The 16,067-nt window shown below is 41.1% G+C and overlaps 1 protein-coding gene across 15 annotated transcripts in view; it reads right to left on the reverse strand.

Moving 5' to 3' along the window:
* cacna1g (calcium channel, voltage-dependent, T type, alpha 1G subunit) overlaps window positions 1-16,067 on the reverse strand; it is a 281,034-nt gene that overhangs the window by 42,339 nt on the left and 222,628 nt on the right. For 9 of the 15 annotated variants that reach the window (XM_028029253.1, XM_028029248.1, XM_028029257.1 and 6 more), the window contains 5 exons: window positions 6,280-6,406; window positions 5,195-5,320; window positions 4,201-4,290; window positions 3,789-3,981; window positions 1,388-1,438 (listed from right to left, as the gene is read on the reverse strand). In XM_028029253.1, coding sequence (XP_027885054.1) covers window positions 1,388-1,438; window positions 3,789-3,981; window positions 4,201-4,290; window positions 5,195-5,320; window positions 6,280-6,406 — 587 coding nt within the window. Of the gene's footprint in view, window positions 1-1,387; window positions 1,439-3,767; window positions 3,982-4,200; window positions 4,291-5,194; window positions 5,321-6,279; window positions 6,407-16,067 lie in introns of all 15 variants that reach the window. The other 6 variants (XM_028029261.1, XM_028029252.1, XM_028029251.1 and 3 more) reach the window with 2 other exon arrangements.

A 16,067-nucleotide genomic window follows, 5' to 3' on the forward strand; every position in this document is an offset into this window, starting at 1 on the left:
GTGCTAATATATGCTAATTAGCTTCCTTATAAACTGAGCTAAGATTGTTTTAAGATAAGTTTATGTAAGATAAATTAAAGATATACAAAGTCATGCTAAATGAAGCTAAATGATGATAAGATTAGATGAGCTAAGCTAAACGTAGCTAAAGAGAAGGACTACAGAGTAGTGGGTAATTATGAAGTCGAATGAAAAAGGAATTGTGTTCAGTTACATCCAGCCATTCTAGTTAAAAAATAATAAATAACCAATATACATATAGTTATGTCATTCTTTTTTAGTCAAACTGGCCATTTAACTGGAGTGCAGTTCACACTCCAGTTCACAAGATAATGCAAGATACTGTGAGTATCTTAGTACTAATGGTTCCCTTTGCATCCAATTTTCTGCTTAAAAGTCAACTTTTTCCCACAATCTTAAAATCCAACATGGCTGCTGTGCATATACAGCAGTGAACATTACAGTAAAAAGTTGTTTGTTACTTCAAAATGTTTGAGAGATGTCAATATTTAGCCTGTAGAAGCCTCTAGTAATGAATGTGTCATATTACGGGTTGTGTGAAATTCTGAAAAGTAGTTGTTGGGTGACAAGTGATGACAATCGTTGCCATCCTGATAAAACAATAAGCAAATCCCAATCATTCATGCAACTGCAACACATTTAATTTGGAAGTAACATTGTTCTAAAAACCAGTACATCTCAGAAGGAAAACGGATATCGGTGAAACACAACTGGCCACAGAAATGTAACGTATCGATTTCTGAAGTTGAGTACATTTGATAAGACACTTGCTTTGATGCTGGGACAACTGGTGCTCAAATAAGGGAGCTATACACCAGAACCCTCAATGACTGACAATGCATTCACTTACTTTAGAACAAACATGGCCATGTTTCCTGACCACAAATTGTGAGTGTATAAGTTCCCGTGTGGTACAAAATCATTGTTACTGTTTCTACGCATCTTCTAAAAGTAGATCTTTCAAACCACAGTTCATATTTAACATATAAGAGGTCAATCATTACCAAACTCTCCCTGTCTCACCCCAGTCCATCTTAGGCTGGATCAAATTGGCTAAGGTCTTTGTTCGTTCGTTCATTACGGTGGAGAAGCTGCGGTGCGGTGCTGTGGACAGTGGATGGATCGCAGGCAAGAGTGGAGCAGCTGTGAACGACAAAGCCACGACAGAGAAAACAGGTAACAGTATGTCCAGCGGATTGAAGGCTGATGGGAGAGAGGCAGGGGGGCGGCGACGCAGGATGGGGCCCTACCTCCCGTGATCACTGAAATTAGAACCCTAGCCACCATGGTGGGTGGTCGTGGTCGGTGGCAGCAGGGGGGGTAGGGTGTTCAAAGGGACACATACAACATGCTGGAAACTCTGTACCTTTCAGTGTGCCGTCAGAGAGGGCCCAACTCACCCCCGGAACCAATAAATCTAGAGGAATGAGACCGTGTTAGTCAGAGGCTGAAGAAAGCAAGGAAGGAAGGATGGACTGAGTGTTCGGAACGAGAGAGAGAGAGTTAAAGAGAGAGAAAGAGGGAAAGTGGGATGGAGTAAGGTTAGAAGGAAGCGATGAAAGATTTTAGCTGGTTTATCTGCCTGTGTTAGGTCTTTCCAGTGATTCTGAGTCCAGTTCTTCCGATCAATGTTGTCAGGGGTTGTCAATTTGTTCCCAGAACTTTCACAAGGTTTACGTTTTCAGCTACCTACTGTACACCCAACGTCTTGTCGTGTTACCCCTGTAACTCATCGACATCTGCAGGTAACCTTGGCTTTCTGCGTTGATACATTGATAAGAAACCATCTTCCACCACGGTTGTATAAGAGGAGGCGTAACGTTCATCTCAAAATCGGGCAAAGATATTCAAAAAGGAACAAACTGTAGATGTGAAAGAAGAAAAAAATAAGAGACGCCCGTCCTTCCAACACAACATTTGCGTATGTATTCTGTGTGTGAAGGGGAGTTTTCTCAATTGGTCAGGTACTCTTGTCAGACACCTTCTGTAAAAGGAAGATTAATTTTTCATCTGTATTTCTCAAGAACTTAGTTTATCATACAGGAGAGATCTATGAACTGTAAGCTCTAAGTAACTATTTGTGTCCACTGCTCCTGGTACCAAGTAATAAAAAAAAGAAAGTGCCTTTAAAATATGAGGTAAGATACAGAGATGCACCGAGAGGAATTGGTTGTTGATTGGAATCAGTCATAGTTAGCTTGGTAAGCTCTCGACTTCTCAAACTCTAAAATCGGAACTTTTTCCATTCAGTGAAGCCATCTTATTAGGTTAGCACTAAACAGTCATGCTAGTGCTAACAAAAACTTCAAATTAACTATTTTTGTTATGAGTGAGTATTAAAGTAAGGTTTAAAAAAAAGTACCTAAAACACTTAAAAGAATAGACATGTCTTGTATCCACAATATCAGGTTTTTTTAAAACAACGAAAATCCATGAATATATAAGACCTCCACTAAATATGCTTATAACTCCCTAATTTGATCAGCGAATATACTTTAATATGAATTACTGTGCACTTTGGAAACCGTTTTAGCACAACCACAGGAGCCAATACCAACAGTGTTCCTCATTTTCGTTCTTCAGAATATAGCCAATCAGCACCAAGGAAAATAAATGGTACTCCTTGATTGGCCGCTTTCAAAACGCCAGCCAATAGCATGTCGAGTAGCACTGAATGTAGGAATTTCAGCTTTTCAGCTTTTCATTCAAATATTTCAGATCTGCTCTACAAAAAAATAAAATCCCTGAATAGGCGGGTTGTGGAGTTACGTTACTCAGAAAATAGTGTTGATTACTTTGACTAAATTACTTTGGACTGAAGTCAAAATCCTACCTCCCAATCAAAACTTTACAAAAAACACAATTTAGAAAGTTGGCAGCAAAATGCTCATCGGTGCATGTCTAATACAATACCATGAGTTCAGGCACTTGATTCAAAACAAGGCTAAGGCTAGCGTCAGCTAGCACCACATTTTTTTGAAGGTGTAGGAAGCAGTGGAAGGGCAAAAATCAAAACAGGCAGTTTGTTACGAACTCCTATACAGCCACAGGGGAGGGGAAATGAACCCTCAGCCCTATAAATCTCCTCTGCCATGATCCCACATCTCAGCTAAGGTGTAGCGTCCAGATTGTGGTTCGACCCTTGCCCCCTGCGGCTGTACTAAACCACATGCAGAAGAGAGGAAGGGAGGGGGTGAGCTCACCTTATTAGTTATTCAACAAGTCCCCCTCCCTCTAGCTCTGGGTATCTTCTACCATGCAAGCCCTCTATTTCAGCACCCACTGGGCATGCTTCAAAGGGCCATCCCAAGCACGACGTAAACGGTAGACCAGGCAAGGTAAGGGCAGCGGGAAAGGAATGACGGGGGAACTCCAGTGGTCAGCTGCTCTAACTCTGTAGACCCTCCAACTTTGGGAGCTTTTCTCAATCACCAACGTGACAAACCTGATGCTAGTATTGAAGGAGAGCAACCAAAGTCTGTGGTTAGGTCTGCAGAGCCAGAGCAGATGACCACCAGACTACATTGAAAACTATCCTGGGGGAGGGAGGATCTAAAGGAAAAGGGGAAGAGGATTGTCAATAGAAAGGGAAGGTTCTACCGCACAGTAGCAACTATGATTGGCGCTAGCTCGCTAATTGCGTTCTTCTAGATATGGCCAAACCAAATTAAAAAGCAAAAGGAAAAAAAAAAAGGCTCAAGCTCAAATTCAAGCAGGACTCAGAAAGATGTGGAAAGACTACCGACCAGCCAGCTCCTTCTCCTTACTCCGTCTCTTTTTCTCCATTCGTTTCAATCTCTTCTCCTCCCTGCGTTTGGCCTCCTCTGCCTCCTGGTGGCGCCGACATTTGTGGAAGTTCTCCACCACCACGCCCACGAACATGTTGAGCACAAAAAAGGCCACGATCAGGAGGAAGGAGATGAAGTAGAGCAGCATCCACGGGTTGTAGTTCATTATTGGCTGGAATACACAAGAAAAAGGGAATGATTTTAGTTTCCCAGAGGTGTCATGAAAAAGCCTTCATGACAAAGGTTACAATTACACAACGGCTGAAGAACATTAATAAAAGGTGGTTTTTTTCATGGTTATGAAAATTGTAGCTTCAAGATTGTTGTAGGAATTGGCAAAGAGTCTAACTAACCACAAGCAGTAGTTCTGGCAACATCTTAAGATACTTACCTGTTGATCAACTCCTACAGCATCAAGGCCATCATACATGATATCCACCCATCCGTCTTTTGAGGCCAGTACAAAAAGAGACATCAATGCCTGATAGAAAAGCAAAAGAGGGAATTTGTATTAAATGTACACAATCTTCAAATTTTTTTTTTAGGTTTACAATGCCATCATCACATCTCAGTCAGTAAAGTCAGGGATCAGGGGTCTTCAAATCAGACCTTGGGAGCCATTGTCCTGCATCTTTTAGATGTGTCCCTAGACTAACACACCTAAATCTATTGGCTGAATAACCTCCTCTGTATTCTGTCAAGTTCTCCAGACTCCTGCTAATGACCTCACTATTAGACTCGGATGTGTTGAAGCCGAAACGCATCTAAAAGCTGCAGGACACCAGCAGCCCTCGAGGCCTGGAGCAGACGACCCATATCCCAGACAGTACTGCCAGCAATAGCTTGAAGGAGGTTTTGGGCTGCGTTGACAATTGTATATGATGCTGAAAGAAGGTCTCAACCAAGGATTTTAGTTGGGCTCAGGTATGAGCTTGTGTTTTGTTATTCAATAATCGCCTAAAGTACTCACGTTTGAGTAATACTTAAGAATACGTAGGAGTTCACAGTGCCGTCTTTGACAGTAGAAGCCCCTCATTCAAACCAAGTCTACCAACCAAGTTTATTCAATGTTTGGAAATAGAACCCAATACTAATACTCAATTTCTTCTTTCCCTGATGGAAATTTCAGTTCACCAAAAGTCCTCTAGGTTTCCTACTGAAACCAGGTCAGTTAGAAGACCTTGTGCCACAGAATCAATCAACTACTGAATGCAGACAACAATAAGACTGGCTGACCTAAGCTTCTTTCTGGGAGACCTCAAACAAGAAAGCAGAGTAACATTGTTATATAATAGAGTTGGTGGTAGGCGTGGTCAGTTACTGGTATCAGCATCGACCTGGTTTTAAGCTTAAGGGTTACAGGTTATGCGTATGGGGTTTCCTACCTGCCCCAGGTTGTCGAAGTTGTACTTGTGCCGGACCCATTTGTAGTGGGCCCCCTCGCAGTCTGTCCTGTTGGTTATGTTCCTCACATCCTCCCCCTGACACACAAAGAACTTCCCCTTGAAAAGCTACGGAGAAAAAACACAAAACATGGATAAAGCCACTTCACAACTGTTGGGTTCAGTTCCAGGATTCAGCGGACGGAAAGCCGTTTCAGAGGAGGATTGTTTTCACTGAGAAAATGCACACTTGATTTGTCTCAGACTGTGAAATCAATACTGGAAGTTGAGATTTGAATGGGATCTCTGGCCAGAGCATGGCCCAGCGAAGCTGTTCAGGTGACTGTAACCTTGAAGTTAGCTTTTGGTTTTGGGGTCTAAAGCAGGTAATATGTAGGAAAGCTTATACAAAATTAATCAATTGCTGCTACATAGAAATATTTGGCCAAATAAAATGCAAATTTTTAGACTAGAAAGGCCTCAGAAATGAGGAGAGGATTCAGTATTCCTCATGGTATCCTCACAGCCAGTAATGTTTCATGACTTTACTTGGACAGATGGTTTATGGTCATTAGCACACTGATGAAGGATAAACAGAAGCTCAAACTGCTCCAAAGGCACGGTCTCTATTGGTACCGGGAGATACTTGGCTTTGCACTCTTCACTCAAATCTAATAGGTAATGCCCATGAATAAGGCATATCGAAGAGAACATATGTAGAAACTAGAATTTGTTACATGTGGAAGAAAAGAAGGACTAGTGTATTATAAGCTTGGTGAGCCACCAGGTTTTACTTGTGCCCCCACCAGGCTAAGCATTGCCTTATTTATTTATTTTTTTCTTAAATGTTTGCATTTTTAAGACTTTGTAGTTGGTGTTGAGATATTACAATAACACATAATTATCATGTGGTATTTTAAAACTTCCTGTCAACTTCATAGATTTTTTAACTCAAAAAGACGACGTGCCGCTGGATGAATGACCGCCTTAGCACCCGACCACCAGCCTTAGCCAGTTTTCTGATCCTGTATGATGTAACGTTGCTAACCGTGAGCACTGACGCTCGTTGTAGCGCCCTTTCCTCTCACCTGGACGCCAAGGATGCCAAAGATAATGAAGAAGGCACAGCAGATGACGACGATGTTCCCGATAGGCTTGAGTGACGACATCAGTGTCTCCACCACCAGCTTCAGCCCCGGAGCTCGGCTGATCACGCTGGAACACGGCACAGGACAGGGTGTTAGTGATCCGCATGGGCCTCTGTGTTTGTGCAGCAAGCGGTTAGGTCACTACTGTACAGATGAGACCAGATGGAGGAGGGATGCCTGGAGCGCTCTCTCTCTCTCTCTTTCTCTCTCTCCACCTCCATATACTCTGAGCATTGCAAGCGGCTAAGATAAGATACACACATTGTTTTTTTTTATTATTATTTCTTTAACGCATTGGTAAAATCCGTAAAATCAAAGGAACTTCTTTTGATTTTCTTTCTTTCTTTCTGCTCTCATCGTTCTTGCCGTCTTTTCGGTTTCTGCAGTTGAGCAAACAGACACATCTAATTAAGCCAATGTACTGATGAGAATGTGCAATTAGTGCCAGCAAGGCACCCGGTGCTGCAGCTAAGCTCCAGATGAGCTTCCCAGCTAATCTGAAACCCAGAAGCACATACAGTATATACAGTGCTGCATATACTTTGTCTCATGTTGTTACTTTACAACCATAAAAAAAGAAAAAGTCTTTTATTGGGATTTTATATAACAAATTATAAGGTATAGCTGTGAACTGGAAGGAAAATGATAAATATGTCAACTTATTTATTATTATCATTATTGTTCACTAGTAAAGATGTAATGCCCCTTTTTATCCGAAGCCCCTTAATTAAAATCCAGTGCAATTTAACATCTAGAAACTGTAATTTTCGCCTGTTCTTCCAGGCAAAAAATGCTCCAGCTCAATCAGACTGTACTTTAATTAGGCCATTGTCTTGTATTTTTCTCCACTCATCCTCCCAGGAACTCCGACCAGCTTCCATGTCCCTGCTGCACAACAGAATGCCTCCACGTGGCAGAACCACCGTAGAGTTTTAGAATAAGGATGGTGTGTTCAGGGTAATGGGCAGAGTCGGTTTTCTGTAAAACATCTTGCATACAGAAAAAAAAAAAAAACAAAAGTCCAGTTTAGATCTCGTTTTACTCAAGGTTTGCTGTCAACTGATTCTCGCCTGCTTCGAAAACACAGAGCTGACCTGATCCTCGGTGTTCTTTAAAAAAAAAAAAAAAAAAAAGAAAAAAAATTCTAGGGTGCGGGTGCGATGCCGCCTCTGATTCGTAGGGGGCAGCAGTGTTCAAGAACTGTACGTCTCATTTTTCAGGAGGTATTGTACAAAGGTGTCCATGAATATCCAGTGTTTCAGAGCATATGTGTGCGTGTGTGCAATTGATAATTATTGCATGAGGACATTCGTCTTTCTACCTTCTTGCGTCATGCTCCACTTTTCAGCTTCAGTCTGAAAACAGTTAAGGAGGAAAAATGATGTAAGGACGAAGTACTAACTCCTAATCGGTATTCTCTGACAATAAAGTACAGGCTGTACACAAAGGATTCGCCTTTGTACGGGACATGAAAAGGATGAGCTAGAGATGCGTGAAGCTGCTTGGAGGGGCGGGTGAGGGGGAACAGAAAAGTTCTTTGCTTCCAATCTAAATATCTGCATAATTTCACAGCATGTCCCTGTTTTGTGCGCGGCACAGAAGAGGCAGAGAGTAGCGCGCGGCCATGCTCGACACCTGCACACCCGCCTCCATCTGCGCCGCCGGGAAATTATTCAGGAAAGGAGAGGGGTTTGGAGGGGGGCAACAAGTAGGGAAACAGGAGGCAGGGGTGTTCAAACAATGCGAACGCTGATTGAGTGACGCCGGGATGCAAAAAAAGAGATGAAAACAAGGAGAGGAGGAGGTTCAGCTTTTTATTATTGTGTTTTAAAAATTCCAAACTGGGTTTCTGGGTTTTGTTTTCTTTCTACAAATAGAAATCTGGGGGCTTTATGTTCAGCCCCCATCAGCGACGCTTAGATGAAACGCATCTCGGTTGCCATTATGGCTGAAACTCCGCTCCGACTTTACACGTCCAGAGGCTGGAAGTTCTGCCTGATCATCTTCACAAAGTTGCCCAAGCTTAGATTGGATGGAACGTGTCTGCCAGTGGCAGTTTTAAAATCTCGACACATGTTTTCAATTGGATTTTGGACTATTTCAAAACATTAATGTGATTTGATCTAAGCCAGTCCAGCGGTATGAATAGGGTTGGTGTCCTGCTGGAAAATGAACCTGAGTCCCAGTCTTAAGTCTTCTGCAGCTCATATTATGGAACCCTGCCTATTTTCAATTCAGGATTTGTGGATTCGCCTATTGGCAGATTCGTCTGTGGAATGTAACTTCATATTGTTTGCAGATAATATGCCAATTTAGAGATATTTTCCAAGAACATATCTAAAATATGTTTCAGCCTCAGGAAGCTGAAACACCAAGGCTCAGTGCCACTTGACATGCCAACGCCTGGCGTCTGCACAGCAGCCAATCCAGGAGTGCTATTTATTGTCCCAGGCACTGATTGGCTGTTACCCCAAAGAGTGGAAAATAAGGAAGACCTGCTGTTTGAACATAGCCAATAATGTGCCTTGCTGGTTTCCCTCTCAACGTAGTTTGCTTTGAGACAAACAAGTTTGTCATTGCTCTCATTTGAGCAGAGCACCTTCTTCCACAAAACGTAAATAGCTTATTTTCATGACTTTGCTTCAACAGTAGCTTCCTTGCCACCTAGCTTGAAAGGCTAGTCAGAAGAACAGCTAATGTGTGTCCTGTCGACAGATTCCCCGAAGCTCATCCAGAATCACCATTACCTGTTTCTCTGATTAATGTTCTCCTTCACCGATCTGTCAGATAAAATGGAGAACTAAGTTTGGTACGCGGTTGCATCACATCAGTTCCATTGTCAAATAATGGATAAAACAGAGTCCTGTGAGATGTTCAAAGCTAGCATACTGTTTTATAACCTAACCCTAATTTGCGTTTCTCCGGTTCTACTGCTGTGGGCTGCACAGTGGCGCAGTTGGTAGCACTGTTGCCTTGCAGCAAGAAGGTCCTGGGTTCGATTCCCGGCCGGGGTCTTTCTGCATGGAGTTTGCATGTTCTCCCTGTGCATGCGTGGGTTCTCTCCGGGTTCGCCGGCTTCCTCCCACAGTCCAAAAACATGACTGTTAGGTTAATTGATCTCTCTAAATTCTCCCTAGGTGTGTGTGTGTGCATGGTTGTTTGTCCTGTATGTCTCTGTGTTGCCCTGCGACAGACTGGCGACCTGTCCAGGGTGTACCCCGCCTCTCGCCTGGAACGTAGCTGGAGATAGGCACCAGCAACCCTCCCGACCCCATTAGGGACACAGGGTGAACAGAAAATGGATGGATGGACGGTTCTACCGGTTTGCTGTGTTCCTCGGTCTTCACGATGCCGTTTGTTCACTAATGCTCTATAAACCTCTGACGCCTTTAGAGGCATCAGAGGTTGGGAAATGTAAAATTGGAAAATGTAAAAATGCCCAGGAATACGAATAGGTTTGATGAGCCAACCAATAAAAAATTATGTTAATTACAACTGGATGCAAATCAGGGGTCAAGGAAGGCAACACAAGGGTCAGCTAGCACATTGGCTTCCCCATCGCAGGGGTCGAGAAAAATCACATCATCAGTTGATGAATGACCTCAAATGGAAATCTGTGTGAGGTTGCCGGCAGCGGAGTTTTATCAACATACACACCTCATGACCAGGGGTGACCTACCGACTACAACGCCCGAAGCTTGGAGTCAAGCGGTATAAGTGGACCCACCACGGCGGGTGACGCAGCCGGAGGTCAGAAACGTGCCATTAGGTGACACACAGTGAAATCGGGGACTACACCCTCAGCTCTAGTTGCGGGCCGGATGATAAACGACTCCGTAAGTGTGTGTGTGTGTGTGTGTGTGTGCTCGGTCATGCTCTGTTAAACAAAGCTGATGCATCATCCTGTCACATGTGCAGATGCTCTCGTACCCCGGCGGACCTCCTTTTCCAGCAAAAGCTGAAGGTGCCGCGAATATCTCGAGTCCGAGAGAAAACGGCAACGGCGACACGCTCATGGAGAAATGATGCACTGATCATCTGTTGTTGCATCTCATGTGCAGCCCTCGGTGTTCGCACTGAATTTTCTCGCCACATGTTGCACAAAATGAACACAGAAAGGTGTTTGTTAGTTCCAAGCTGCCAGGGATTTCGTCTTGGGAGCATGTTAATGACGACGGGTGATTGATACATATTCCCGTATCAGCATCAGCAGCGCAGCATCGCCAGAGGCAAAAACACAAACGAACGAAATAAAATTCAAACTCCCTTTGAAGAGCGAGGCAGACACAATCAAACTGCAGGAACAGGCTGATCCTGGTATTAATGCTGAGGCATTGTGGATGACTAATCTGTGTCTTACCTAATGTGCTTTAATAGCTCTGAGGGAAAGATTTTTCACTTGGTGGCTGCTTTATTGACTCTGAAGACAGTGAAATGCTCCAAAATGAGTGAATAACATCAAGGTTTAAAAATGATTTTTATTAAACATTGAACTGAAATGACTTATTTGGTCCTGTTGCTAACGAAGCGATGCTTTAAGCCGTGCAACAGCACAAAATGGTTATGGTTGGATACAAATATACATTATTTACATCTGGCTAGTAGAGATAGGCTGGTTGGAGATAAGAGAACACCATATGTGAACATATGCCTGGAATCCTAAGGAGATGGGTTACAGCAGCAAAAGACAACCTGAATGAAGATGGCCACTTCTCCTTCATCAAATTAAATAAGATTGGTGTCCAACGTTTGTGCAGCAAAAAGATTTTGTTTTGTGCTGCTACCATTTTAAATATATTAAGAAATCTTTCCAGAGGTCAACCAGCCGGTCCACATTTACAAAATCAAATGGAATGCGGTGTTAATCAACTGTGCTAAATTTGTGGCGGTTTGTGCAGCATTACTTTTTTGTGTGCGGTGTTGTCATTTCTAAGGTAAAAAAAAAACAAAAAACGTTTCCAGAGGTCACCAGAGATCAACTTTTCCTTTCTTACCCACACTAAAAAAAAAAAATCAAGCAAAATTGATGTAAATTACTTGTGCTACGTTTGTGCAGCAAAAGTTTATCTTTGTGCCGCTTGACATGTTAAAGATTTTAAGAAATGTTTCCAGAGGTCAACCAGCTGGTCCACATTTGCAAGAGCAAATGAAATGCGGTGCTAATCAACTGTGCTAAATTTTTGGCGATTTGTGTGACAATATTTTTTGTTTGTGCCGCTTTTATTTTTAAGATAAGAAAATATTCTAGATCAACTTTTTCTTCCTACCCACACTAACAAAATCTAACAAAATGTATGTAAACTACTTGGGCTGTGTTTGTGCTGCTACCATTTTAAAAATATTAGAAATAATTCCAGAGGTCATCAAAGGTCATCAAACCAACTTTGAAGTTGGTTTTGAATGTGGATAAGACAAAAGCAATGGTTTTTTCACACTCTAGAAAACTACCAGAACTTCCTCTATTGCTTACAACTGCTGCAGGTGCAAAAATTGAGTTTGTCTGTAATTACAAATATCTTGGTTTTATTCTAGATAAAGAGCTTTCTTTTAAAAATCACATAGCAAATTTGTTACGAACATTGAAAATGAAGATTGGGTTTTATTATCGAAATGGCTCTTGTTTCACTCTTAAAGCTAGAAGTAAATTGGTAGCAGCAACCTTCCTGCCACTTCTGAATTATGGAGATGTTTTATACAGTATATGAATGCTTCGACCAAAACCCTTAAATCATTGGATACGGTGTATCATTGTGCTTTAAGGTTTGTAACCGGCAGCAAACGTTGTACACATCATTGTGAATTGTATACAAAAGCTGGATGGCCTCCTTTAAGCATAAGGAGAAAAAAAATCACCTGATGATCCTTATTTATAAATCTCTACTGGGCTTGGCTCCAGCATACTTATGCTCTCTTTTACATAGATCTGTTAATTCCCATTCTTTACGCTCAAATAATATTTTTCTTTTGCAATTACCATGTGTTCGAACTGAAAAGGAGAAGCAAGCCTTCAGTGTTATGGCTCCTTCAGCCTGGAATCAGCTGCAGTCTGAACTCAAGATATCAGAACTAATTTCAATGGATTTGTTTAATAGACTCTATTAAACTGTTTCACTGTTTTTAAATTGTTTATATTGTTTTATACTTGTGCATATGTATTAATTAGTTTTATTTTGTAGCCAGGTTGCTGTGTATTGCAGACTTCTGCCCAGGTCCCCCTTGAAAATGAGACCCAGATCTCAATGGGGTTTACCTGGTTAAATAAAGAAAATAAATAAAAATAAATAAAAGGTCAACCAGCTAAGGCCACATTTACAAAATCAAATAAAATATGGTGTCAATGAACTGTGCTACGCTTCTGCAGCAAACATTTTTGTTTGTGCCGCTATCATTTTTAATATAAATAGGAAGCTTTCAGAGGTCACCAGAGGTCAACCATTCCCCGATCCCACACACTAACAAAATCAAACAAAACTGATAGAAATGACTTGCGCTGAGTTGGTGCTGGTTTGTACACCTACAATACAGTTTGTGTAGTACAGTTGATTGACACTAAATCAGCTTAATTTTGTAAATGTGTGTGGCAGACATTGACGGATTGTAGCAGTGGTGGAGCCCATGACTAAGTTACTCAAGTCATTGTTCCTGTTATTGACCAGACAGATGCTTCTATAGGCGTTTTATTATTTTTGTGCTGCTGAGCTCGCCCAGTAAGCAGAGACTACTTGTGGTAGTCTCTGCTCATACTGTAGTTTCTGCCTACAGTATGAGCTGCTGCATTGCAAATTAAACAATCACCACCTTAAAACAATTCGACTCTATTACTTTATGATTGTGCGGCCTCGGCCGACGACGAGCATCAAAGCCGCCTCAGCTCTTTTGTTTTTACTTTACTTCTTTTGTTAACACGCATTTTCCCGTCTCTGTCCCTCGCCTTCGCCTCGTCTTCCAAGCGTTTTCTCCCCTTTGCTGCCATTATGCATTTCCCTCACAGCGAAGACATTACACTCTCCTTTGCACCAGATAATATTTGCTTTTCGCTTTGAATTTGCCCAATTTCCTCCTGTAATTGCTTTATATTCTTTAATCTGACTTTAAAACCTTCTCGGGGATGACAGTAAGTCTGCGTCAGCCTTGCTGCCATCTAGGGATTAAATAAAGCAAGGCCAAGATTAACAGAGTGAGGAGTCAGCAGAAGTTAAAGTAAGGTGTCTCCGGCTTGTTACATTTAGATCAGATTAAATAATTGATGCTACTTTAATATTTCACCTCCTCAAAGTGTTTTTTTTTAAATTAAACTAAGTGTATTGTTGTACAAAAACACTGAATTCTACTTTTGTTGAATGTTATGTGTCATTTTTAATCACTTTATGCCATAAAGGAGGTTTCAAGAAGTTTCTAAATTCATTTTATAAGAGGATAATGACCAAAACAATTAGAAGAATGAAAATGATGTTCCTTACACAATCGTTACTAGAAATTGAATGATTGTCTGCTAAAAAAATTGCACCTTTTCTGAAAGAAGAGAAAATTCTGCGAAGTGAAAACCTTATTTCTAGGTAAAGATGCTTCTTCTCACCAGATTTGTTTTAGTTTGTTATACTTTGATAGCAGACCAGTAAAACCAGAACGCACACAGCCAGGCCTTCACAAGATTTGACTGGACACATCAACATTTTTAATATCTTGAATTGAATCTAAGACCCCCAAAAATATAAATATAGAGGATGTTTGTGAGATTCTGCTGTGTTACAATCAAAATAGCATAATTAGTGACATTTCGAAGCTCTTAATCCCTGTAGCGCCTAGCTTAAAATAGTTTATTTTGTACAGAATGCTCCTAGCTTCGTATCGGATGGTAGAAGAAGTGAAGATAAATTTGTGCTTACTCATGATAGAAGCAGAAATGCTAGCTAGCTACCAAGCTAGCTAACAAGAACATATTAGCAGCTATTTACCGGTAGCCGCAAGCACCACAATGAACAAGTGGCTCGAACATTTTCCTGACAGAAAATTACATACAAGAATATACAAGATTAAATAGCCCTGTCACAAGAAAATAACTTCCTTGAGGCTAACTTATTTTGCTTTTCATGAAATTAAGATATTTTTTGTTGTACAGAGACCATGGTCACTGGTGCCACACTCTAAAATGAGCAGCAAAACTCAATGCTCTTAAAACCTCTTGATTCACAATAAACTCAGGCCATTTGTTTTTCAGGTCTACTCACCAACCTGAAGAAGAAATTGTCAGCACATTTGAAGCAGCTAACCAGCAAATATTTGAGCGTCGCAGTGCTTACAGATGATAGATTGGTTGGTGGATTCTTTTCAAACTTAGCAAATTAGTTCTTTTGTTTTTGAGTCTGTTCTTGAAAACCAAGTAATCCAGTGATGTATAATTGCATGTTGTCATCAGTAAATGCCTCTTTATTGGGTTTTACACTGAGCTCTGTTTATTTGCTGTCCATAAATCATTGAGATGGTAAACAAATAAGGCTGAGGATTGATATTACTATTATTTTTTATATACATATTTACAGTTTGATGACTTCATAAATACCTGTAGCACTGAATTTAATGTATCTAAGGTAATCATCTAATTAAATCTTTTTTTTATTTACAACTACAGCAGAGATTACATAAAGGCATGGATCATTTACAATGTTGCGATACGTTAATATCCCTCAGCGGGAAATAAATTTAAAATGAACTGAAGCACAGGAATGCTTAGAGCTAATGTTTCAGGTGTGCTAAGCTAAAATTCAGCATTATGTTAATTTGCTTTTTAAGTTATTTAGATTTGGATGTTAATTTTAAATCAATTGCGAAGCATTATACCTTTAGGAGTTCTTATTTTTCTTATCTGAGAGCATGTTCAAAGAGCAAAAGAACTTTTCTTTTCAGAAACTTGTCAGATGAAACTCAAAACTGGGAGTAAAGCAAAAACATTCTGTCGTCTTTACGGCGGCGCGGAGCCGCAGCAGCCTCTGCAAAGGGCTTCACTTTGCTGTCAGAGGTGAACGTCAAGAAACCAAGAGGATGGGAAGAGGAGAGATCACTGGATGTTTGGTGGGATAAATTTGGCGGGATGAGAATGAATATTTGATTTCCGTGCTCCTCTCGAGAACTGAGATAAATATTCAAAAGAGGTGGAGGGGAGGGGGGAGGGCGGAGGAAAAACTCGCAGAGTTCCCCTTCAGCAGATGAGACGCTGAGCATGAGGATGTAAATCAAATCGAGCGTGAAGCCGAGAGAATCCAAACGCACAGGAGACAGGCGGACGCAAACCGCGGCTCAAACACCCGAAGTATACGAGTATTTTTAGACCAGAACAAGAAGCGTCTCGAGATTAGAGATTTCCGCTGCGTTTCAGCTCAAATAAACACGACTGTCCAAATATGTGGTTACAATAACTTGGGTATGATGCTAAAATAAATCCCTCCACACACACACACCCCCCCACACACACACAAACATATCCTTACCCAAATACACACACTTCGTCTAAATCAAGCATGAAGCTCAACAAGTTGGACGCATATTTAAAGATTTACAGTTAAAAAACTTGAAGATCTTTATACCCTCGATTTATTATTATCCACAAAATACTTTAAAGCAAATGTTCGTTAATACGTATTACATAAGAAATATATTTCAGAATATATTTTTGGTTAGGTAACATTTTAAAAGCCCTTTTTAGTAATAAAAAAAAGCCTTTGTAGCTACGC

This window comes from Xiphophorus couchianus, chromosome 10, assembly GCF_001444195.1.
Source record: "Xiphophorus couchianus chromosome 10, X_couchianus-1.0, whole genome shotgun sequence".
Taxonomy (NCBI): Eukaryota; Metazoa; Chordata; class Actinopteri; order Cyprinodontiformes; family Poeciliidae; genus Xiphophorus; species Xiphophorus couchianus.